Below are 25,218 nucleotides of genomic sequence, written 5' to 3' on the forward strand. Positions count from 1 at the left end.
ATGATGAGTCTGAGTGATGTTAGTGGCTATTCCCCACAGGTAGGATGTGAGTTAGAAGAGAAGGAGAAATTGTGGAGTGAGTTAGATGAAGTGATGCAGAGCATCCCCAGAGGTTAGAGAGTGGTGATTGGTGCAGATTTCAATGGACATGTAGGTGAAGGGAACAAAGGTGATGAGAATGTGATGGACATGTTTGGTCTTGTTGTGAATGTTGTGCAGTTTTCAGGGAGGAGCTGAGACAGACTCTGGGTGGTTTGGAGGTGCTTCCAGATGACTGGACAACTACAGCTAATTTGATCAGGGAGACAGGTAGGAGGGTACTCGGTGTGTCATCTGGAAAGAGAAAAGTGGACAAGGACACTTGGTGGTGGAACGAGGAAGTTCAGGAGTGTATACAGAGAAAGAGGTTAGCTAAGAAGAAGTGGTTGGTACAGGTTGGCAAAGCAGAGAGATAGACATGGGAAGGATGTGCAGCAGGTTAGTGTGATTAAAGATAAGGATGGAAATGTATTGACAGGTGCCAGGAGTGTGATGGGAAGATGGAAGGAGAACTTTGAAGAATTGATGAATGAGGAAAATGAAAGGGAACGAAGAGTAGAAGAGGTGACTGGTGTGGAGGAGGAAGTAGCAAAGATTAGTAAAATTGAAGTGAGGATGACATTGAAGAGGATGAAGAGCGGAAAGGCAGTTAGTCCTGATGACACACCTGTGGAAGTATGGAAGTGTCTAGGACAGGTGGCAGTAGAGTTTCTGACTAGTTTGTTTAACAAGATCTTGGAGAGTGAGAGGATGCTGAGGACTGGAGGAGAAGTGTACTGGTGCCCATTTTTAAGAACAAGGGAGAATGTGCAGAGCTGTGGCAACTACAGAGGAATAAAGCTGATGAGCCAAACAATGAAGTTGTGGGAAAGAGTAGTGGAAGCTCGGCTAAGGGCTTCATGCCTAGAAAGAGAACAACAGATGCAGTATTTGCTTTGAGGATGCTGATGGAGAAGTACAGAGAAGGTCAGAGGGAGTTGCATTGTGTCTTCGTAGATTTAGAGAAAGCGTATGACAGGGTGCTGAGAGAGGAGCTGTGGTATTGTATGAGGACGTCTGGAGTGGCAGAGAAGTATGTTAGAGTGGTGCAGGACATGTATGAGAGCTGTAAGACAGTGGTGAGGTGCTGTAGGTGTGACAGAGGAGTTCAAGGTGGAGGTGGGTCTGCATCAAGGATCGGCTCTGAGCCCCTTCTTGTTTGCTCTGGTGATGGACAGGCTGACAGATGAGGTTAGACAGGAATCTCCGTGGACTATGATGTTTGCAGATGATATTGTGATTTGTAGTGGGAGCAGGGAGCAGGTGGAGGAAAATCTACAGAGGTGGAGGTCTGCTCTGGAAAACAGAGGAATGAAGCTTAGCGCAGTAAGACAGAATACATGTGTGTGAATGAGAGGGACCCAGGTGGAACAGTGAGGTTACAGGGAGCAGAGGTGAAGAAGGTGCAGGACTTTAAGTACTTAGGGGCAACGGTTCAGAGCAATGGAGAATGTGGAAAAGAGGTGAAGAGGTGAGTGCAGGCAGGTTGGAACAGGTGGAGAAAAGTGTCAGGTGTGTTGTGTGATAAAAGAGCATCAGCGAGAATGAAAGGAAAGGTGTTCAGAGAGACCAGAGATGTTGAGACCAGAGATGTTGTTCTGCTTAGAGACAGTGGCACTGAAGAAAAGACAGGAGGCAGAGCTGGAGGTAGCAGAGCTTAAGATGTTGAGGTTCTCTTTTCCTGGACAGGATCAGGAATGAGGACATAAGAGGGACAGCTCATGTTAGATGTTTCGGAGATAAAGTCAGAGAGGCCAGATTGAGGTGGTTTGGACATGTTCAGAGAAGAAACTGTGAATATATTGGTAGAAGGATGCTGAGGTTAGAGCTGCCAGGCAGGAGGTCTAGAGGAAGATCAAAGAGGAGATTTATGGATGTAGTGAGAGAGGACATGAAGTTAGTTGTTGTGAGTGAAGAGGATGTAGAGGATAGAGTTAGATGGAGGCACATGATTCGCTGTGGCGACGCCTGAAAGGGAACATCCGAAAGGAAAAGAAGAAGAAGAAGAAGTTTAAACTAAACACGTTATACCACATCCCAGATTTGTAGCTGAAGTACTTTTGTCACACAGTAACACCATCCTGACTGAGATTAAAGTAGGAAGTCAGGAAATGGAAGAAAATCCAGTCGTACTGTACATCACCAACCCCTGATGAACAGTTTATTATTTTTCTTTTAGATGAATGTAGGCAACGTCAGATTTCCACCAGATGGGTAAAATCTCATGTGGGCTGCATTAAATGAACTGCACTATGTTGGTTTAAATCTTATTCATCAGATTCCATTGTGTTCATATCAGTGTGGAATGTTCCAGCCCTAAAGGTTCAATCAAACTTAAAGCACGACCAAAAGAGAGGCTGTGTTTGAGAGCATACTATGATGCACATGGGACACAAACTGTCTGGTTAATGAAAGTAGTTAAATAATTTAACTTAATTTAAAGAGGAGAGGGGCCATTCAGCTTGTTATCAGCAGACAGTTGAAAAGCCTGCATGTCTGATGGTGTGGGCCATTAGTGCCTATGGTGTGGGCCAGACGTCTCCTTCAGGGAAGGTCTTGGATATTTCAGCAAGACAATGTTAAAACAAATACTGCATCCACCACAACAGCACGGCTTCACAGGAGAAGAGTACAGATGCTGAACTGGCGTAGCTGCAGTCCAGACCTTTCACCAATAGAAAACCTATGGCGTATCATAAAATGAAACATTTGGCAACAAAGGCCGAGGACTGTTGAGCAGCTAGAATCCTGCATCAGACAAGAATGGGACAACATTCCTCTAATAAAACTCCAGGTACTGGACTCTTCCGTTCCCAGGTGTTTACAGTTGTTAAAAGAAGAGGGGACGCGACACAATGGTAAACATCACCCTGTTTCAACTTTTTTGAGATGTGTTGCTGCCATCAAATTCAAAATGAGCTACTATTTTCCATTAAAGTGTTAAAATGTCTCACTTGTTGTTTATGTTTTATTGTGAATAAAATATGGGTTGATGACATTTCCAAATCATTACATTCAGTTTTTTATTAATGTTTTACTCATCTTTCCAAGTCCTGTGAAATTAGGGTCTTAGATTGTTTCTTCATTTTCAGAGGTTTGTTTAACATGATACTGCCCCTTGTGGAAATGTACATCTATGTGCAAGTATAAAACAAACATGGGGAATGTATCAAAGTGTAAACTGTGTATTTCCGCCTACATGCAGAACGCAGAAGTATAATTTCGCCTTCAGTCAGCATCTTACACTTTCTTTTTAAAACACATTCTTGTTTGCTTTTTTCCTGTAAACCAGAGTGATGTGTAAGAGTAGAAGGGGCGAGGAAATAGCGATTTAACTTCGCAGAATCACATTGTGTTTTGTTTGTTTGAGTTAATAGTTTTGCAGCCAAAACTTTACTTCTTGGCTTTCTGCGTTCTCAACTAGGTAATAGGGAAGGAAGCAGGGTGTATGTTTTACAACTTCTGTCTTTTGATTAAAGACAACAGAAAAGTTTAACTGGTTTTGTGACCTTCTTGTTATATGACACATAGTTAACTAGAAAATGTTATCACTCTAGTCCCTGGAAATGAAAGGTAGTGGTTTGGCTTTAACAGCGGCAGTGACTAAATTTGCCATCCTCCTAGCTGTCAAAGGGGCTGTCCATTTGTATTTACATTGTAAATCATGAAATTTTCACACTAGCATCAGCCAAAAGTGAATTTAATATAGTAACTTTAATCGTTCTCACACCTGATTAATATTTGACATGTTGCAAAGATGTGGTGTGCTACAGTCTGTCCTTAAAACTCAGACTTCCCTTTACACATCTAGAAATGTCCTTACATAATGTTTGGACAGTCTGCTAGCTACAGTGATTTCTAATCAAAACATTTGGGGTAGAATAAAGAAATATGGGTTAAATAATCCCAAGACTCAGGAGAAGATAAGTGTATGTTGCCCCATTGACTGTCCAGTCTCGCCAGTCTATTCCGCATCTTCCGGAAGAGTAGATGTAGAGATCCAGTGTACAGATCTGAAGAGTGGTGTGACATGGGTCTTTTTTGGCTGATAAAAAATGAGGTGAGCTCCCACGTTTTGGATCATCTGCAAGGGTTTGATTGTGGATATCAGTGAACCCAACCCCCAGATGTTCAAGTAGCACACACAAGGGACAACTTGGGTTTTAGACTGGGTTTGGTTCATAACACTTCAATATGTGGATCTGGAGGAACTGGGAAAGGGAACTGGCCTCTAGTCGTTGACTAGACCTGTATACTGAAGCACTTCCTCAGAACATTTTACTCCCATCTAAATTTGTTTCCTTACAGTTGTACACGACCTCTGGGATGTGACTTATTATTTTACTCAGATCTGTTCCTTGAGAAGTCGACAGTAACTTTATTCACTCAGTCCCCAGTCTGCAGTTATAGTGAGGGAATGGAGCCTTATCTTTTATCTGGATTTGTAAAATATACAGCTTACATCCATACAATTTATCATAGTGGCGTGAAGGCAGCTTTCAGTATATTAACTTGCTGGTACACATCTGCCACATCTGTCCTGTTACGTAAACCACTGACTGAAAAGTTATATATTATTATTTTATTATCAATATATTGGTAAATATAGTTTTCTATGTTAAAAATCAGTGAGGGCAGTCTTATTAAAGCTGCACAGTTCAAACAAAGTTTAGAACATCATGCCACCAGACCACCTAACTTACATAACATTAACATTCTGTGCCATAAATTATATACTTTTATGTAAAAGCTTAAAACTTAAATGTTTTGCTCGTCATACAAATTAATGTGAAGAAGGAAGTTCGATGTGTTTCAACATCCTGATTTCTATCTTCTGTTTATGGGTGAAAGAGAGAAGATGTCTATAAAGACAAAGTCCTTCGCTGTAATGTGACAATTTTCAATTTATCTTAATATGTTAAGTAATATGTTTTATTACACTATTTTTGTGTTATGATGAGAGGCGGAGCATGAAGGTGACAAAGTGGAAAAGAAGGTAGATAAATAAGCAACAGATGATTTAATTCTAACAGACTTCTAACAACTTGTTTCTCATTCTCTGTTTTCAATAGAGAAAATAGGGAAGTTTAGAGTTCTGAGAAAAAAAAAAAACATTGTTCACCACACAACAAAAGTGTTTTGCAGTGTGTGTTATCTTTTCTAAAATGTTGATCACACATGTTAAGCATGATAAGAAGCAGGAAGTCCGGTGTGTTTTAATAGTTTGTTTCTGTCTTCAGTTTTCTGATCATAATGCAGTGACTTCATCAGAGAAACAACCTCCACAGTGAGTAGAACCATCTTTTGAAACATCCTGTGGACACAATTTACCGCATTAGTTTAACATCCCTGAAGCCACAGAGGAAACTGAGAGGAGCAGCTATGAGTTTAACAGCAGCAGTGAATGGATTTGTCCTCCTCCTCCTCCTCTCTCTGTCAGGTACTGTACTTCTACATTTGTGGGATTTGTCTGCAGCTACATCATCTGTGACACACTGTGTGTTCTGACACCTGGTAATTATGAGCAGTATTAAGTACTTCCAATGTTAACACCAGTTCACCCCAGTGCTGGTTGGTGTAAATTATTCAAATATAATTAAAAACCTGAACAAAGGATGTTCATTCATATTTGGTCAGTGTCAATATTGTTCTGTGAAACTGTCAGAGCTGAAATGATCATTTGCTGTTTTGGATTAGTTCAGATTTTTTTACTTGGTTTTGTTATTGTGAGTCAGTTTTAATAGAGACTTGTTTTTCTGGGGGGTTTTTTTGGTGTTTTTTTTCTTTTCGGCTTATCCAGTGAGTTCAGGGTCGCCACAGCGGATCATTGTCCACATGTTGATCTGGCACAGTTCTTATGCCGGATTCCCTTCCTGACACAACCCTCCCCAATTTCTACCGGGCTTGGGACTACCACTAGCCCAGAAACACTTCAACATTGGTAATGAAGATCTTTTATACCCAGTCTGGTTTCAGATTTTCTGGATAGAAACAGTTTAGTAACAGTTTCATTCTCTCTCTGAACTTACAGAACTTTCATCACGGTAAAGTTAGGGTTAGAGAGGAAACTAACCAAGAAAAGCACACAGTCGGATGATTTATCTTCTTCCTCTTACCCTGGTTAGTAAACCTGTAGTAAAGTTCATTTCATCACTTCATTGCACTTTCAGACTGAGTGTTGTCCTGCATCAGCGCACAAAAAAGAGAAACTAAAATCAGCAGGTTTGCATCATCCACTTTCCTTTTGCACTGGATATCGATATCTGCTCAAACATTTAAACTGGGATTTTGCTAAGCATGTTGCTTTACACAGCTTTACACATAATCTAATGCTGAAATAACCTAATGAAATTCATAAAGATTCTTTTAACAGGAGTTAGATGTCTCTAAAAGAGATAAACATGAAAAAGTGAGTGCGTTTTATGCACAGCTACAATCCTGCTTGGTCCCAGTTGATTTTCCTGTTTGATCAACTAGAAACAATCATAAATACTGTCACCAATCATCAGAGAGTAGAACAATAAAAATGCCTTGATAAAAATACTGTATAGTGAGATTTTTGTTTTAGTTCAGCTTTGGTTAGATTGAGATGTAAGGAGCAATTTTTATGTCAATGACAGAGAAATACTCTAACTGAGGTCATTGTGATTGTGGTTTCTGCTGTTCTCTGTGTTACAGTGATACAGGGTCAGAATGACTGGGGAGTGACTTACAATTCTACTCAGATCTGTGGGATAAAAGGATCAACAGTGGACATAAACTGCACCTACACATACCCATCCAGAATAAATGGAAGAAGTACAACAGTTCAAACCACATCATGGTTTACTAAATGGAAAGACAATGCACCTGTAGATCTGAGAACAGACCCAGACTACACAGGTCGAGTGGAATATTACTGTCCTGACAAAGTCTGTACTCTGACAATAAGAGACGTGAGACAGAGAGACTCAGCTGTTTACAAGTTCAGGTTCATAACAAACCAACCAGGAACTTATACTAGTGAACCTGGAGTCACTTTGTCTGTCACAGGTAAGAATTTATTAAAAACACTAATTCAGTTCCAAAAGTTTAACATATTGTAAATACTGGGGTAAACTTGTGCACATTTTCATGAACTGTGTGTTTATTACATACTCAGATCTCCAGGTGCTGGTGATCACATCAAGGTTTTCTTCATGGGCAAAGGTGACGTGTCAAAGCAGCTGTTTATCTGATCGTCTTTCATACATCTGGTACAAGAATGGACAGAAGATTCAGACACAGTCAACATCTTCTTATGCAGATTACTTTAGTTCTGCTGACAGCATTTCCTGTGCTGTAAAAGGACATGAGAAGTTCCCGTCTCCTTCAGTGTGTGAGTTTACTTAAACTTTATCACCATCTTGTGGACGTTTAATCTTACTGAACCTTAACTGCAGGCAACTAAGTGGCATTTGGCAATTCACTGTGTGGAGTTTGGAGGAAGGCAACATTAGTTTATTGTTATTCTCTGTCACCACAAAGGAATAAATCTGTAAAATAAGCTGCACAGTTTGAACAGAATTGTGTGGCATCACAAAACCTTTGAATAATTTTCTTGGTGAAAAGCACAATACCAGACAGAAAATTACCTAAGAGTCCGTAAACAAATTTTTGATCAACGAGCAAATACAGAGTCAGATGGTTTAGCAATTCTCAAATGCAGTGAACCAGAATCATTTGCGTCCTCTCCTGTCTTCAGAGATGCTGAAGACTTGGACAGTTTATGTTCATATTATCTGTTATGTTAATGTGATATATTTTTCCTCTTTATGATCACACACATACAAATATGCATAGAAATTGATTCAGTGTTGAAAAAGTAGTTTGAAAATGTTTTTTTCCTTTCAGGTGTCTTTGGTCAAAGCTGCAACAGAGTGATTTACACTGACAGAAGTCTCTGTGCTGTCAAAGGTTCATCAGTGGACATTTCATGTACTTACAATGGTTATAATCATGTTACATCAAAACTCTGGTTTAGTCCTGAATGTAGTCGTCAGTGGCAGAATCCCTCACACCCTGAGGATCTTAGTAAAGACTCCCAGTATTCAGGTCGTGTTCAGGTCTTTGAGACAGAGACAGGACGCTCCACTCTGAGAATCAGTGACCTGAGAGAGACAGATTCAGCCCAGTATCACTTCAAATTCATAACAGCAAACTTTGAATGGAGGAGCAGTTTACCTGGAACAACTCTGACTGTCACAGGTAATAACAAAGACACCAAACAAAGTAAAATAAAAAAAAATGTATTTACAGCTGAAAAAGTTAGTTTTTTTCTTGTCCTTTCAACTTATCCTATGAGTTCGGGGTCGCCACAGTGGATCATTGTCCGCATGTTGATTTGGCACAGTTTTTACACCGGTTGCCCTTCCTGACGCAACCCTCCCCAATTTCTACCGGGCTTAGATGGCACCGCACAGCTGGGGGGTGGGGCAGGGATCGAGCCACTCACCCTGTGGTCTGTGGACAACTTCCCTTAACAACTGAGCTACAGCCACCCCCTCTTGCTGAAAAAGATTAATAGTTACAATAAGATGTTTAAGTTTCATTTTCTCCACAGACATTATTGATGTTGTATTAATTTCCTTCAAGTTCCCTGTAGCATTTTAACCCAGTTTTTCTGGAAAGTGATTAAACGTTCTTCCTCCTCCATTACTGTACATCCAGCTCTGCAGGTGCAGGTGATCAGATCAACAGTCCACCAGTTTTACACCGAGGCTGAGCTGAAGTGTCTCAGCAGTAAGAGTCCAACTGGTCGTCTTACATTTGTTTGGTTTAACAATGGACAGAAAATCAACAAGATGGAAACTGCATCTTATAAAGGCCAGTTTAATCCTGGAGACCACATCTCCTGTGCTTTAAAGGAACATGAGGATTGTCCTTCTCCTCCAGTGTGTGAGTTTACTTCTCTGTATTTCTAACCTAATGTCAAGTTGTAATTCAAAGTAACAAAGCAGCACACATTTTTTAATATAATAATAGTAATAATAATAATAATAATAATAATAATGATGATGATAATAATAATAATAATAATAATAATAATAATCATAATCATAATAATAATAATAATAATAATTCATTTTATTTATAAAGCACTTTACATTTGCTAACAAATCTCAAAGTGTTACACAAGCGGATCAAGACCAAGAATAAAACATAATAAACATGTAAAGCCTAAAAACATATAAAACATAGAATAAGACAGCAATGATCACATGGAATTTTTTAAATTTAAAGTTAAATATTTTCTTTTTATGTTTAGTCAGATATTTAAAATGTATGTAAATTTTTGAGCCATCAATCAATGTCTTCTAAACAGTTTTAACAAAAACTGATTTTTCCTCCTCCAGATCCTCCACAGCTTCCCTCTGTGTCAGTGAGTCCCTCTGCTGAGATAGTGGAGGGTAGTTCAGTGACTCTGACCTGTAGCAGTGATGCTAACCCAGCAGCTAATTATACCTGGTACAAGAACAAAGGAAATCTAAATGTTCAACCTCTTAATCAAGAACCACAACTTGTCTTCGTCTCCATCCATTCCTCTGACTCTGGACAATATTACTGTGAAGCTGAGAACAAGCTGGGGAGGAACAAATCTGAAGACATCAATCTTAATGTGAAATGTGAGTAAAACACATTGAAGTCAATGAAGTCTCCTCCACATACACACCTAAAGCTGGAGGTGTTAACCTTCTCAGCATGTACTGTGTGTAATGTAACTGCTACAATCGCATGAAAATATTATTTTATATCTAATCTATCTTTAATTTACCAGCTATGAAAGCAAAGCAAATCATAAAATGTCCTTTACTGATCTGTGTTCATCTTTATGCTGTTCAGTTAAATTTTGGGGGTCAATTTTAGACACAGAACGTTGTCAGGAAGACAACGTTCTGAATGAGGCAGAGTTTTCATTCTCTGTTGCTGGAGATTATTCCACAGGGGAAATGACCTCCCTAGTTCAGGGCACGTGGACGCTTCTTTAAGACACACCGGCAGGTGATCTATGAAGTACCTGTGCAGGCGTGCAGTGATTGTTTGATCTGAACCATCTTAGGGGTCAACAAACAATTCTTCTCTAGTTTTAGTTTGTGCAAAAATAGTTTGTGGGTGATGCTGTTGATCCACTTACTTGAAGTAAAATTGGGTGTCTCCTGAGTTGGCAGCCAACCTGGATGCATCTCCTGCTATGAGTGTTTCTACAGTTTGTTGTTGTTGGGTTCCGCTGGTTCGATGTCTGTGTTCTTGGCGGGTCTTCACCTGGACAGGGATCCTGCCTTGCTGGCTTGAGCTGCCTTTGCATGAGCAATAGTGGCTTCTTACCTGCTGGTGATTATGCTGACAGAGCAGATTTTTTTCTGATTTTTCCGGCTGGCAGCCTGCTGGTTACACGCAACAACAAAGCAAAGAAGCTCCTACACCAAAGTAAAATAAGAAAATAAGATCTCTCCCTGAAGAGATGAAGCATCTCTGTCCATAATCATAAAGTTGTTTGTTTTGGTCAGAGTGTGTTGGTTTGCAAGCTGCCAATCATGCTGCAACAATGAAACACACCTCGGTCCATAATGTTTCAAAGAGTTCGGGGTCGCCACAGTGGATCATTGTCCGCATGTTGATTTGGCACAGTTTTTACACCGGTTGCCCTTCCTGACGCAACCCTCCCCAATTTCTACCGGGCTTAGATGGCACCGCACAGCTGGGGGGTGGGGCAGGGATCGAGCCACTCACCCTGTGGTCTGTGGACAACTTCCCTTAACAACTGAGCTACAGCCACCCCCTCTTGCTGAAAAAGATTAATAGTTACAATAAGATGTTTAAGTTTCATTTTCTCCACAGACATTATTGATGTTGTATTAATTTCCTTCAAGTTCCCTGTAGCATTTTAACCCAGTTTTTCTGGAAAGTGATTAAACGTTCTTCCTCCTCCATTACTGTACATCCAGCTCTGCAGGTGCAGGTGATCAGATCAACAGTCCACCAGTTTTACACCGAGGCTGAGCTGAAGTGTCTCAGCAGTAATAGTCCAACTGGTCGTCTTACATTTGTTTGGTTTAACAATGGACAGAAAATCAACAAGATGGAAACTGCATCTTATAAAGGCCAGTTTAATCCTGGAGACCACATCTCCTGTGCTTTAAAGGAACATGAGGATTGTCCTTCTCCTCCAGTGTGTGAGTTTACTTCTCTGTATTTCTAACCTAATGTCAAGTTGTAATTCAAAGTAACAAAGCAGCACACATTTTTTAATATAATAATAGTAATAATAATAATAATAATAATAATAATAATAATAATAATAATAATAATAATAATAATAATAATAATAATAATAATTCATTTTATTTATAAAGCACTTTACATTTGCTAACAAATCTCAAAGTGTTACACAAGCGGATCAAGACCAAGAATAAAACATAATAAGCATGTAAAGCCTAAAAACATATATAACATAGAATAAGACAGCAATGATCACATGGAATTTTTTAAATTTAAAGTTAAATATTTTCTTTTTATGTTTAGTCAGATATTTAAAATGTATGTAAATTATGGAGCCATGAATCAAAGTCTTCTAAACAGTTTTAACAAAAACTGATTTTTCCTCCTCCAGATACTCCAAAGCTTCCCTCTGTGTCAGTGAGTCCCTCTGCTGAGATAGTGGAGGGTAGTTCAGTGACTCTGACCTGTAGCAGTGATGCTAACCCAGCAGCTAATTATACCTGGTACAAGAACAAAGGAAATCTAAATGTTCAACCTCTTAATCATGAACCAAATCTTGTCTTCGTCTCCATCCAGTCCTCTGACTCTGGACAATATTACTGTGAAGCTGAGAACAAGCTGGGGAGGAACAAATCTGAAGACATCAATCTTAATGTGAAATGTGAGTAAAACAACTTATTTACGGAGAAACATAGTTGAATAATTTGGCTTCATTATTGTAAGAAACATTTTGGCTGATCATACTCACTTTCTTTAGCTCTGCCAGCTGTCAGTTGCAAAACTATCTAGAATGTTTCTGATGCTTCTAAACTTGTTTTCTTATATCAACACGTGTAGCAACAGATACATATGTCCTCATTTCTATTAGTTAATTTTATGTCAGAGTACAGTGATTTATCATAATACATATCCTGCAAACAATAAACTGTGTTCAAATATTTCCTCCTCCAGATTCTCCACAGCTTCCCTCTGTGTCAGTGAGTCCCTCTGCTGAGATAGTGGAGGGTAGTTTAGTGACTCTGACCTGTAGCAGTGATGCTAAACCAGCAGCTAAATATACCTGGTACAAGGAGAATGGAAATTTAAATGTTCAACCTCTCAACCAAGAACCACAACTTGTCTTCAGCTCCATCCAGTCCTCTGACTATGGACAATATTACTGTGAAGCTGAGAACGAGCTGGGGAGGAGGACATCTGGACGCATCAGTCTTAATGTGAAATGTGAGTGAAACATTTTATTTAAGGAGAAACATAGTAGAATAATTTGGCTGATCATACTTACTTTCTTTAGCTCTGCCCGCTGTCAGTCACAAAACCATCTACGCTTGTTTTCTTATTTCAACACATGTAGCAACAGATACATATGTCCTCATTTTTATTAGTTAATTTTATGTCAGACAACAGTGGTTTATCATAATACATATCCTGCAAACAATAAACAGTGATCAAATGTTTTCTCCTCCAGATGCTCCAAAGCTTCCCTCTGTGTCAGTGAGTCCCTCTGCTGAGATAGCGGAGGGTAGTTCAGTGACTCTGACCTGTAGCAGTGATGCTAACCCAGCAGCTAATTATACCTGGTACAAGGAGAATGAAGACTCACCAAAAGCTTCAGGACAGATCTTCACCATCCCTGACATCAGACCTGAACACAGTGGGAATTATTCCTGTGAAGCTCAGAACACAATAGGACGTCAGAACTCCACCCTATGTTTCATTGCTTTAGCTGGTAAGTTGTGTCCACTGCTTTTTTACAAGTACTGTTTATTTGTTTACTGCAGCAAAATTCAGCAACATATTTAATAAGATGATTAAATATGATGATTAAACATGATTGAGGTGATGCAAATGAAAAACAATCCCTTCTACATTTCCTCTGTTTTATTCTATGTGGCTGAGTGATTATAGACACACCTGACAATGTGATTATTAATTGAATCAACCTGCTAAGATCCACTGTGTCTTCATTCAGGGAAATCACTTACGATAACGAACATCATCAGGTTGACTCTTGTGGTCCTGATTCCTCTGCTTGTCATGAGTCTGTGGATGAGGTAAATGATACAAATCTGTCACTTTGTCTTTTCTTTTTGTATCTGTAAAATCAGGAAGTATCTTGTTATTTTTAATTCAGGAAGAAGAAAACTCAGAACTTTAAATCTGAACTAAACAAATCTGTGGAGATGATAGAGGTGAGTAGCTCTTTTGACAAATTAATCAGGACATAATGTTTGATTTTTAAAGAAATAGTTGAAACTTTTTGTCCTTCACATAATACAATCTCAGTCTTTTAATCTCTCTGTTTATGTTTAATATCATCAAGTTTTCCACATGACGTGTCTTTATTCTCATCTTTCCTTCTCTCCCCATCAGTCAGATTCCCAAAATGATTATCAGATCATCTCAGCTGCAACATCCATCACTGCAGCACAGAGAGATGACACAGAGCAGCACAAAGACCTGGTGTGAAGAACAGTCAGGTTAGAGACTCCTGCAGGGAAGGAACTCAAAACTCATATTCCTTAAATATATTTGATGTGATTAGGTTCAGATGCTGAGTCACCTGGTTGGCAGAAAAAGTAATACAGCCTATTGAAGATATACAAAAATATTGGCTTCACATTCTACTGTTTAAATAAATATCAAAAATATTGTAGTAGACAAAGCCAATGAAGTCTCCTCCACATACACACCTAAAGCTGGAGGTGTTAACCTTCTCAGCATGTACTGTGTGTAATTTAACTGCTACAATCGCATGAAAATATTATCTTATATCTAATCTATCTTTAATTTACCAGCTATGAAAGCAAAGCAAATCATAAAATGTCCTTTACTGATCTGTGAGTTCATCTTTATGCTGTCCAGTTAAATTTTGGGGGTCAATTTTAGATGCAGAACGTTGTCAGGAAGACAACGTTCTGAATGAGGCAGAGTTTTCATTCTCTGTTGCTGGAGATTATTCCACAGGGGAAATGACCTCCTTAGTTCAGGGCACGTGGACGCTTCTTTAAGACACACCGGCAGGTGATCTATGAGGTACCTGTTCAGGCGTGCAGTGATTGTTTGATCTGAACCATCTTAGGGTTCAACAAACAGTTCTTCTCTAGTTTTTGTTTGTGCAAAAATAGTATGTGGGTGATGCTGTTGATCCACTAACTTCCTTTTCTGGCCAAAACTATGGAACGAGCAGTCTTCAACCAACTCTCAGACTTCCTTTCCAAGAATAACCTCCTCGATGTCAACCAGTCTGGCTTCAAGAGGGGTCATTCCACGGAAACGGCACTCCTGACTGTTGTGGAATATCTTCGAGCTGCAAAAGCCACAGGTCAATCATCTGTCTTAATTCTACTTGATCTGTCATCAGCCTTTGACACTGTGAACCATCAGATACTCTTGTCCACACTCTCTGACTTGGGCATCTCTGGATCAGCTCTAGACTGGCTTTGTTCTTACCTATCAGGACGAAGCTTCAAGGTATCCTGGCGGGATCATCTTTCTCACTCTCATAGCCTCTCTACCGGTGTGCCGCAGGGCTCAGTTCTTGGTCCTCTCCTCTTTTCTATCTATACTTCATCCCTAGGTGCCATCATTCACTCACATGGTCTTTCCTATCACTGCTACGCTGATGACACACAGCTCTTCCTGTCCTTTCCACCGGACGACTTCACTGTCTCATCGCGCATTTCTGCCTGTCTCTCAGACATCTCAGCCTGGATGAGTGAGAGACACCTTCAACTCAACCTCTCTAAGACTGAAGTCCTTGTCTTCCCAGCCAGACCCTTGATGCAACACAACATCAGCATCAACATTGGATCTACAGTGATTGTCCCCACTAATTCGGCCAAAAATCTGTGGGTCATCATCGACGACCAACTGAGCTTTAAGGACCACATCTCCTCAGTCTCTAGGGCTTGCAGATTTGCTCTTTACAACATCAGGAAGATCAGACCCTACATCACGGAATATACAACCCAACTCATTGTACAGGCGCTGGTCACATCTCGTCTTGATTCCTGCAACGCTTTGTTGATGGGGTTACCGATATCCACAATCAAACCCTTGCAGATGATCCAAAATGCGGCAGCTCGCCTAATTTTTAATCAGCCAAAAAAGACCTATGTCACACCACTTTTTAGATCTCTACACTGGCTTCCTGTTGCTGCTCGCATCAGGTTCAAAGGTCTGTCTCTTGCTTACAGGGTTGTGAACTCGATAGCTCCCGCTTACCTCAACTCACTCATTCAAGTCTACAATCCTTCTCGCCCGCTGCGGTCTGCCAACGAACGACGTCTGGTGGTCCCAGCACCGCATAGAAGACACCAAGCAAAACTGTTCAGCGCAATGATCCCACGATGGTGGAACGAGCTACCAAACACTGCACGCTCAGCTGATTCTCTCCCAATATTCAAAAAACTGCTGAAAACTGAACTCTTCCGCATCTTCCTATGCACTTAAATCTTTAAAAAAAAAAAAAAAAAAAACTTTCTGCTCTCTTGCACTTGTATCTCGTGAACTGTGAACACTTTTCTGATAGGACTTTGCTTTGATGTTTTCTCCTTGACTTAGATTTTTGCTTGCCTTGTACCTCACTTTTAAGTAGCTTTGGATAAAAGCGTCTGCTAAATGACTAAATGTAAAATGTAAATGTAAGTAAAATTGGGTGTCTCCTGAGTTGGCAGCCAACCTGGATGCATCTCCTGCTCTGATTGTTTCTACAGTTTGTTGTTGTTGGGTTCCGCTGGTTCGATGTCTGTGTTCTTGGCGGGTCTTCACCTGGACAGGGATCCTGCCTTGCTGGCTTCAGCTGCCTTTGCATGAGCAATAGTGGCTTCTTACCTCCTGGTGATTATGCTGACAGAGCAGATTTTTTCTGATTTTTCCGGCTGGCAGGCTGCTGGTTACACGCAACAACAAAGCAAAGAAGCTCCTACACCAAAGTAAAATAAGAAAATAAGATCTCTCCCTGAAGAGATGAAGCATCTCTGTCCATAATCATAAAGTTGTTTGTTTTGGTCAGAGTGTGTTGGTTTGCAAGCTGCCAATCAATGAAACACACCTCGGTCCATAATGTTTGAAAGACAATCCCAAATGGTGCCATTGTAAGAAAGATCCAGCTGCAGCAACCATCTCCTCCTTCCTCTCCCTTATTACTTAAAAATACAATAAAAAAATAAAATCAATAAGCAACAGCTGATTCTGTAGGACAGTAGGGACAGAGTGCAAATGTGGACGTGAGTGTTTCTCTTGTCAGTCGTGTTTTGCAGGTCAAACAGACGCTTGGAGCATTTCTCAGTTATGAAAAAACATTGAGCTGAAAAGTCAATAGGAAGTTGGTGAAGATTTTTAGTCGTCCACTTTTGGTTTTTCTGATGTTGAATCCTGTCAACTGGACTTGTTTCTTCTTGGTTTGACATGCAGTCATCCAAGCAGCTTCTTTAGTCTGAGGGAAGGTTCTCTAGGGGCCCAGTTATATCCTCCAGGTAGGCTTTGTTTCCTACATGTAAGAAAATACCTGGGTCACCGAGCCAACTTTTCCTCTGACTGAAGAAGCTGCTTCAATAAGTAGTGAAACATTTCCAAACAAGAAGAAAGTAGAAACTCCTTGACATGACTGGATTTCAAGTTTTGGGTCAGGTTTCTGATACTGCTGCCAGTTTGGACCAGTTATTGAACGTCCCTGAAAACGAGGACATCAATTCAGATGAAATGCTTCCTCCTTTCTTTATATGGTTGTGATCCCTTCTGGTGGCGTATTGCTCTGTGTACAAACAAGCTAACATGGAAGTTCAGGCATCTGCACTGTGGATGAGTCCACACAGCTTAAGTTGGTGTAGCCCCAGTGTCTGACTGGGCCCTTAGGGAGCCAAGTCTGTCGCTAGTGCTCAAACTGGTTGTTGATCCAGGCCTGGTGCAGCCTCATGGTATTCTGGTCCTGAACATCTAGGCACACGTTCCATGCAGTCTACCCTGGCTGACTGCAGTGGCCATTTCAGAACTCTGTGTCACCTTTAGTCCATAAGTTTTAACTGCTCATTGCAAACAGTCCTATGTCTGCGGTCTGACTACAGCATCTCTATGCCACTCAGACTGACGCTTGATGCCCTTAAGGACAATCACCTCCTCATTGGCCCTGGTAGATTTGGATCTGGATGTCTCTTCACTGAGAGTCTTAAACATTTCTCTGCACGTATGGAATATCTAACAAGTAGATAGAGAACAAACTGGTTATATTGTAACTGTGGTTGAGTGAAGAGACTCTCTATCCAGTTCTTAGATCGTTGGAAACAGGTTCCAATCACTGATTGCTCAACTCCAGAGGTGTGGACGGGCGAGACGCTGTGTCTTAAAGAAGTATCCACATGCCCTGACCTCAGGACGTAATGTCCCACACATGGAATATGTAACGTGTAGAGAGAAAATCTTCAAGCATGCCTACAAGACATAAAGGCCTGGATGTCCCACAATTTTTTACTTTTAAACTCAGACAAAACTAAAGTCATAGTATTTGGGCCCAAAAATCTCAGAGATATGATGTCCAACCATATTGTTACTCTAGATGGCATAAGTCTGGCCTCCAGTACTACTGCAAGGAACCTTGGAGTTATTTTTGATCAGGATTTGTCCTTTAACTCACATATAAAACAAATCTCTAGAACAGCCTTCTTCCACCTACGGAACATTGCCAAAATTAGGAGCATCCTGTCTCCAAGTGATGCCGAAAAACTGGTCCATGCATTTGTTACCTCTAGGTTGAACTACTGTAATTCCCTACTTTCAGGATGCCCCAGTAACTCCCTAAAGAGCCTGCAATTAATCCAAAATGCTGCAGCAAGTGTGCTGACTGGAACTAGCAAGAGAGATCATATTTCACCTTCACTAGCTTCTCTCCATTGGCTTCCCATTAAGTCTAGAATAGAATTTAAAACCCTGCTTCTTACATATAAAGCTCTGAATGGTCAGGCTCCATCATATATAGAAGACCTCATAGCACTATATCATCCCAGTAGACCACTTCGCTCTCAGAACGCAGGCCTACATGTGGTTCCCAGAATTTCCAAAGGTAGAATGGGAGGTAGAGCCTTTAGCTATCAAGCTCCTCTCTTGTGGAACCAGCTCCCAGTTCAGATTCTGGAAGCAGACACCCTCTCTACTTTTAAGTCTAGGCTTAAAACCTTCCTCTGTAATAAAGCATATAGTTAGTTATAGTTATGCTGCTATAGGCTTAGACTGCTGGGGGACCCACCCCCCAATGCACTGAGCTCCTTTCCTCCTCTTGACCATCTCTCCTCTCCTCTCACCCCGCAATTGTCACCACTGTATGTCATTAACTCTGTGTGTTTTCTCCCGTAGTTGTCTTTGTTCTTCTCTGTCCCCCTCTCTCTGTCCCTTTCTGCAGGTGTCCCTGGCTTTGAAGCTGTGTGTCTTCCAGCGTGCAGCTACTGGTCCTACCAATCTGCCCGATGTTTTGTTGTTGCTTTTTGTTGCTCTTTTCTTTTCTCTCTCCACTTTCCACTCACCCCAACCGGTCAAGGCAGATGGCCGTCCACCCTGAGCCTGGTTCTGCTGGAGGTTTCTTCCGTTAAAGTTGTTTTTCCTCTCCACTGTTGCCTATGGCTTGCTCCAGGGGAAATTGTTGGGTTCTCTCTATACATCTGTATAATCTTGACTTTATTCTGTAAAGTGCCCTGATATGACTTTGTTGTGAATTGGCGCTAAATAAATAAAGTTGAATTGAATTGAATTGAAAATCACTTCACTCAGAAAACCACGGTTTCGACGTTCTTCTGTTTCACACAGTTTGTGTTTTCTTTTTCACATGTTGGGGAATTTATTTCCCCAGTTTTTATCCTAATTTGAATTTTTGCATTGCTCAGTGAAACAAATCCAGTTTCATGTTCTCTACTAACTTGTTCAAACTGAACATTAATCCAAATGGTTTGCTACAGTAACTGTGTTGTTGTGGGTTTGGCTGTTTGTGTGTCAGTCAAAAAACTGTTAAGGTGGCAAAGTGTAGAAGAGGTTAAATGAATAAACAACAGGCAGTTTAATTGTAACAGAGCCCATAACTGTTTCCTCATTCTCTGTTTTCTATAAACACAGAATGATGAACTGTGTTCTGCATTCTTTTCTTTCTGATCATACATGTCTTCACCATGTTTTTGTATCTCTTATTTTTTTGACAGTTTTATCACAGCTGTTTGTTTTTCTTTCTGAGCCAAGTACCAACTGTCAGTATTTTTACTCTTTTTGGAAATAAATTCCAATTTGTTTTCTCGCTCAGTTAAATAACTTGGGTTGTTTCCTTTTTTGCTTTTGGATAATAACTTACTTCTATACTGAGTCACTAACTATAAATTTACTGTATATGTTCAATGTTGAAGGGAGCGAAAAATGTTTATGCTCTTGTTGTATTAACAATGATGAAACAATGAAGCATTGCATGCATTTAAGTTGACCTGATCTAATGTGAACCAAACTAAACCAGCTAAAAAAAAAAGAAAAAAAAAATCACACTTGATGTGCATAACTCACTGAAATGAACATTAAAGACCACAATGGAAACCGGAAGATGCGCTTTAGTAAACAAAGCATCTACAGACGGGGCAGAAAGGCGTTAGCTACTGTCTGTGGACAGCTGCAAGGTGAGAGACAGAAAACCATGTGAGTGCAAACTTAGATGCACAAATCTAAAAGCATATCAATGACATGTTTACTGTACAAAAACCACATGAGTGGCTGAAAGATTAAAAACAGGATGGACAGTATGGTAAAAGCTGTATAAGAAGCCAGTAGAAGTACAGAGTTAGAGTTGAGGTTCCTTTTTTTTACTTTCTTAGTTTTTTGTTCAGGACTGAAAATTAGAGAACAACCCTTCTGAAGACTGCACTGTTGCCTAACTGCTGAGATTTTTTGATTGCTGATATTCTTCAATAAACTTTTGAAAGACTCCACTGCTTTGGGCTCATTTCTTCTCAGGTAAGAACCTTTGAAAATTTACAAACTCAGATAGAAGAAGAGGTCAAGATTATAAAACCCAAGAGGGGGCACAAAGGGTAGAGATGCCGAGAACCCAAGACTGAATAAGTGTTTCCTCCCTCTATCCACTGGTTGGTAGACAACAAAACACAATTTTAGAAGTGATTTTAAAATTCAGGAAGGGAAACTACCAGATGAAATAGCTTAAATGTTAGCTTGCCTGAGTGATATTAACGAGAGGTGAAATTGTGTTTACACAGTTAATATATAACAGAGAGCTTCTCCAATAATAGACACACAAAGGGATGAAAGTCATAACCGGTCAAATCTTACTAGAGAAAAACTTGAGTAAAGGAGACTCAAGCAAGGTTGACCTTGATAATGGTGGGTGCTTCCACACCAAGTTCATTGAAAATAATCTTTTCAAATTTGCTTCTAACTACAAACTTTATTTTTAACATTTTAATTGCACCCAGTGTTAATTAGTTAATTTACCATTTTCCATTTTCATTAAATCTTTGTGTAGTTTCAATTTCATCAGTCTTGTTATTGTTTTATGGTTTCGAAGTTCATTGTACTATTGACATAGTTATTTTTCATTTTCTGTTAACTTAATGTGTCTAACAAGTTTGAATTTAACAGGCCTCATAACGACATTATCAAACCCTTTTAAATGAAGATGTTCATACTTTTGCAGGCAGAACATTACTTTTTGGATTTATTGCTATGTGCTGCCACCTGGTTCATCATGCAGGTAAATCAGGTAATTGAGAAGGAAGTTGTGCGTAACTTTAACAACATGACTTCTACTCTGTAGAAAAAGTTGATTTAGTTTTTCTGCACTTTACTTACTGTTCCTACAAATATGTTATGACTCTGTAGTTATAGACACAACCTGAGCAACTATGAGTTTCACAGCAGTACTGAGTGGATTTATTGTCTTTCTTGCTGTCCCAGGTACTGTAAGTCTTTGTTCTCTGTCTTTAAGAACCATGGAGAACAATTAGTGTTAGATTCAGAAATGTGGTTTCCTGGTCCTCTGGTGTTTCACTTTCCTCTAGTGGTGAAGCGTCAGTGTTGCAGAATCAGGCATCATCACTCTGAGTCGTTCCTCTGTGTGTTTTAATAGGTCAGTTCACATCCATTCATCAGCTTCAGACAATGTGAAGGTACATACATCCTGCTGTGGTGTAAGTTGCAGCAACATCTTGTGAGACTCTTTTCTTTGTTTTAGATCCCAAACTCCCACAATAAAGTAGAGGAGATGAAAATATCAGTTTCCCTTTTTCTCTTAACTTATCTTGTATTTGTGTGTTGTTTTGATGCAGATTTTCTGTTGAACTATTTTTGTGTTATAATAACAACCAGAAAGAAACTCAGAGACTCAGCTGTGTTTTTTTTCTTTGTTTAAACTGGAGATAAATCCACAGTGATTGATACAGTAACTGTGACTGTTTTTGTGTGTTTAAAAAGCAAAGACTGTTAAGGTGACAAAGTGTGAAAGACTTTAACAGACCCCACAACTTGTTTCTCATTCTCCGTTTTCTACTGAGAAAATAGAGAAGTTTCAACTTTAAAGAACAAATAACTTTGTTCACTGTCCTGGTTATGTGTATGGACCTAAACATAGCACAGTGAGGGGGACGTAGAATATAAGTGACTTTATTTAACAAATTCGGGGACTAAACAGACAGTAGACTCAGAACACAACCATCATAAACCAAGGAACTAAACAAAAACTGGACCAGAGTTAGTGAAAACAGAGTCAGGATACCAGTGTGGGCACAAATCCAAAAGTTAGGGGGTGGAGATAAGACTGGTAAACCAAAGAAAGGGGGCTTGAGGTCTAAACTGACTTATTAATAAACACAGGATATCAAAAAGGGTAAACTAAAAATCACTACGAAGAGGAGGACAAACGCTGATTTGGCCTTAAAGAGTTAAATACAATTTGCAAAGAAAACACAAACCAGGAGAGAACTAAACACAAGACAGGGCCAGAATGAGTCGTGCAAATAACTAGATATTGGACTGAGACAGCTAAGGAATTAACATAAATGTGGACACTGACTAAGCAGATATAATACAAATGACCAATCTAAAGAGTGTAACAGGACAGATTACAAACTAAAACGTGCACACGAACAGGGACAAAATAAAGAGCACAGCAACCAAACCTCAGAGCAAGACAAACAGGTTACAGAGTCCAGATACCATGAGACAGACAAACCACAAGTCAGGGTGTTTCATAAATAGTGAGACGATGATCTGAGCTGGTTCAAGAAGGCAGGGGAACAGGTGTAAATAATGTTGAATGGTGAAAAGGGCTACAAAATAAAAGTCCAGAACAGGAAGTGAATATGAAGGACCGGATCAAGACATTCACACATTTTAAATATGGTAAGAAGCAGGAAGTCTGGTGTGTTTTAATAGTTTGTTGCCGTCTTCAGTTTTCTGATCATAATGCAGTGACTTCATCAGAGAAACAACCTCCACATTGAGTAGAACCATCTTTTGAAACATCCTGTGGACACAATTTACTGCATTAATTTAACATCCCTGAAGCCACAGAGGAAAGTGAGAGGAGCAGCTATGAGTTTAACAGCAGCAGTGAATGGATTTGTCCTCCTCCTCCTCCTCTCTCTGTCAGGTACTGTACTTCTACATTTGTGGGATTTGTCTGCAGCTACATCAAGCTGTGACACACTGTGTGTTCTGACACCTGTTAATTATGACCATCTTAACCCCAGTTCACCATCGTATTAAAACCACCAGTTTCTTTAAAACTGTCAGAGCTGAAATGACCAGTTGCTGTTTTGGATTAGTTCAGATTTTTTTACTTGGTTTTCTTATTGTGGGTCAGTTGTAATACAGATCTGTAATGAAGATTTTTTAAAGAGTTGTTCTGAGACCCACCCTGATTTAATAAGTTCTGTATATTGTGACAGTTTTGTTCTCTCTCTGTAGTTCCAGAACTTTTATCATGGTGTCAAGTCAGTGTTTAGGAGGAAAATTGGACTCATCACATAGTGGCTCAACTTGGATTTGTACGACTCAACAGTTTTACAGAAAGACAGTCTCTTTATTTATAGGTCAGATGTAATGTTGGGAGTTTCTTTCACCTTTTATCGTTTTCACACTTAACTAAGTAGCAATTTCACCACAGAGTGAGCAGAGAGGAAACTAACCAAGAAAAGCACATAGAGTCTGATGATTCATCTTCTTCCTCTTACTCTGCTCAGTAACACTGCAGTAAAGCTCATTTCATCACTTCATTGCACCTTAGACTGGATGTTGTTCAGCAAGGATGCACACAAAGTTAAACTAAAATCAGCAGGTTTGCATCATCCACTTGTATTCTGCTCTGGAGAGAGTTCAGATCAAACATTTAAATCAGGATGTTGCTAAGCATGTTTCCACTCTAATTTAATAATGAAATAACAAAATAAAAGTCAAAGAATCATTTTAAAAAACTTCTCTAAACTTAACCAGGCTCAGAGGCCATGACAAAAATGGAAAAAGGACACTATTATCTCTAATTTTAACAATTATTAAACGTAAATCAAACTGTTGGAATTGTTAGTCAGTCATGTCAGTAGTGCACATGTGGATGTGTGTAACATAATGTGGCTGGAAGTTTTGACGTGTGACAACCAGATCATCAAGTAAAACTAAACTACCCTCCAACCCTGACACAAACATGTTCATTAACTGCTGGAATGTTGCCGGAGCATTCCTCAACCCAAACAGCATAACAGTATATAAATACAGACCAGATGGTGTAATAATGCAGAAGTCTCTTTGGACATTTGGACAAAGGTACCTGCCAATGCCCCTTAAGTAAATCAAATTTACTTACAAACTTAGCAGATCCCACTCGATCTATGCAAACATCAATATCATGATCAGTAATAGCTCCAATTGGAAAAATTGGACCCCTGATCACTTTGGATCAATTTCAGAACACTAAATATTGAAATAAATTGGGACAGTGCTTTTACAACTGCCGTAGTTGTTATCAACCACAATGGATACGCCACAGAAAACCTAGTGCACTGACACATGACGGTAAGGAGGTATTTAAAACCAGATTTAGAAACCGGTAATGGCCCCACACAGTCCACAATGAGATATTCAAATGGCTCCCTTACGGTGAGAATTGGCTGCTACAGAGCCGACATTTTTTAATATACAGAATGACATTTTTTTTAACCTGAGACCAGAGGAAGTTTTCCTCACACCAAAGTGACCACTCCCATCATGGAAGCAATTCAGCATGTGACCCCTTCAGCAAAAAGTGTGACAAAGACAGAACCTCTAGATCACACTGCTTAAAGTCACATGTAGACTTCTCAGCTAATGTATTCATTGCATGTGTAACTACGCAAGATGAAGAAGTAGCACCTGCCTGAGTCAAGCTTTGGTCAACAGTGGAGCCACATTCCAATGAACAAGATGAAACAAGAGGCGGTGGGGCCCTAAGAGCAGAAATCAAATCATGCCCAAAATAAAGTGAACTCCCTAAATAGGCAACACTGGCCGCTCTCCCACAGCCACCTCACCTTCTACCAGGGCACAATCAAGAACCACTTTATTTAGTGGAATGAGCTAAATTGTTACTCATCCTGTGATTCAGAATCCATTCGCCAGTCTCTGTTTCAGCAGATAGTGGCAATACTGAATCCACTAAATACGAGTCATAAGCTCCAGTATCTCTCGAAATGTTTTTTGGGATCTTCTCTGATGAACGGAGAGCATGTGACCTGAAACCCTGGCTCACATGACAGAGGAGCACACCCCTCAGAGGAACAGCCGTTATTTACAGGTGCCGCAAATGCAGCATCAGCCCTTGTTCTTAATTTTCAACACGAGGCAATCAGCTTTCCAATGCCCCCTAGCATGGCAATAATTACAGTTACAGTGAGGGCA

The 25,218-nt window shown here is 39.9% G+C and overlaps 1 protein-coding gene across 1 annotated transcript in view; it reads left to right on the top strand.

Moving 5' to 3' along the window:
- LOC137124606 (carcinoembryonic antigen-related cell adhesion molecule 5-like) overlaps positions 1–25,218 on the top strand; it is a 56,065-nt gene continuing 30,847 nt past the window's right edge. Inside the window, exons 1-6 of the mRNA XM_067499707.1 lie at positions 1–39; positions 6,699–7,110; positions 7,220–7,435; positions 9,453–9,722; positions 11,708–11,977; positions 12,782–13,042. Of these exons, the coding sequence (XP_067355808.1) occupies positions 1–39; positions 6,699–7,110; positions 7,220–7,435; positions 9,453–9,722; positions 11,708–11,977; positions 12,782–13,042 (1,468 nt within the window). The remainder of the gene's footprint in view (positions 40–6,698; positions 7,111–7,219; positions 7,436–9,452; positions 9,723–11,707; positions 11,978–12,781; positions 13,043–25,218) is intronic.

Source organism: Channa argus, chromosome 3 (assembly GCF_033026475.1).
Source record: "Channa argus isolate prfri chromosome 3, Channa argus male v1.0, whole genome shotgun sequence".
In the NCBI taxonomy this organism is placed as follows: Eukaryota; Metazoa; Chordata; class Actinopteri; order Anabantiformes; family Channidae; genus Channa; species Channa argus.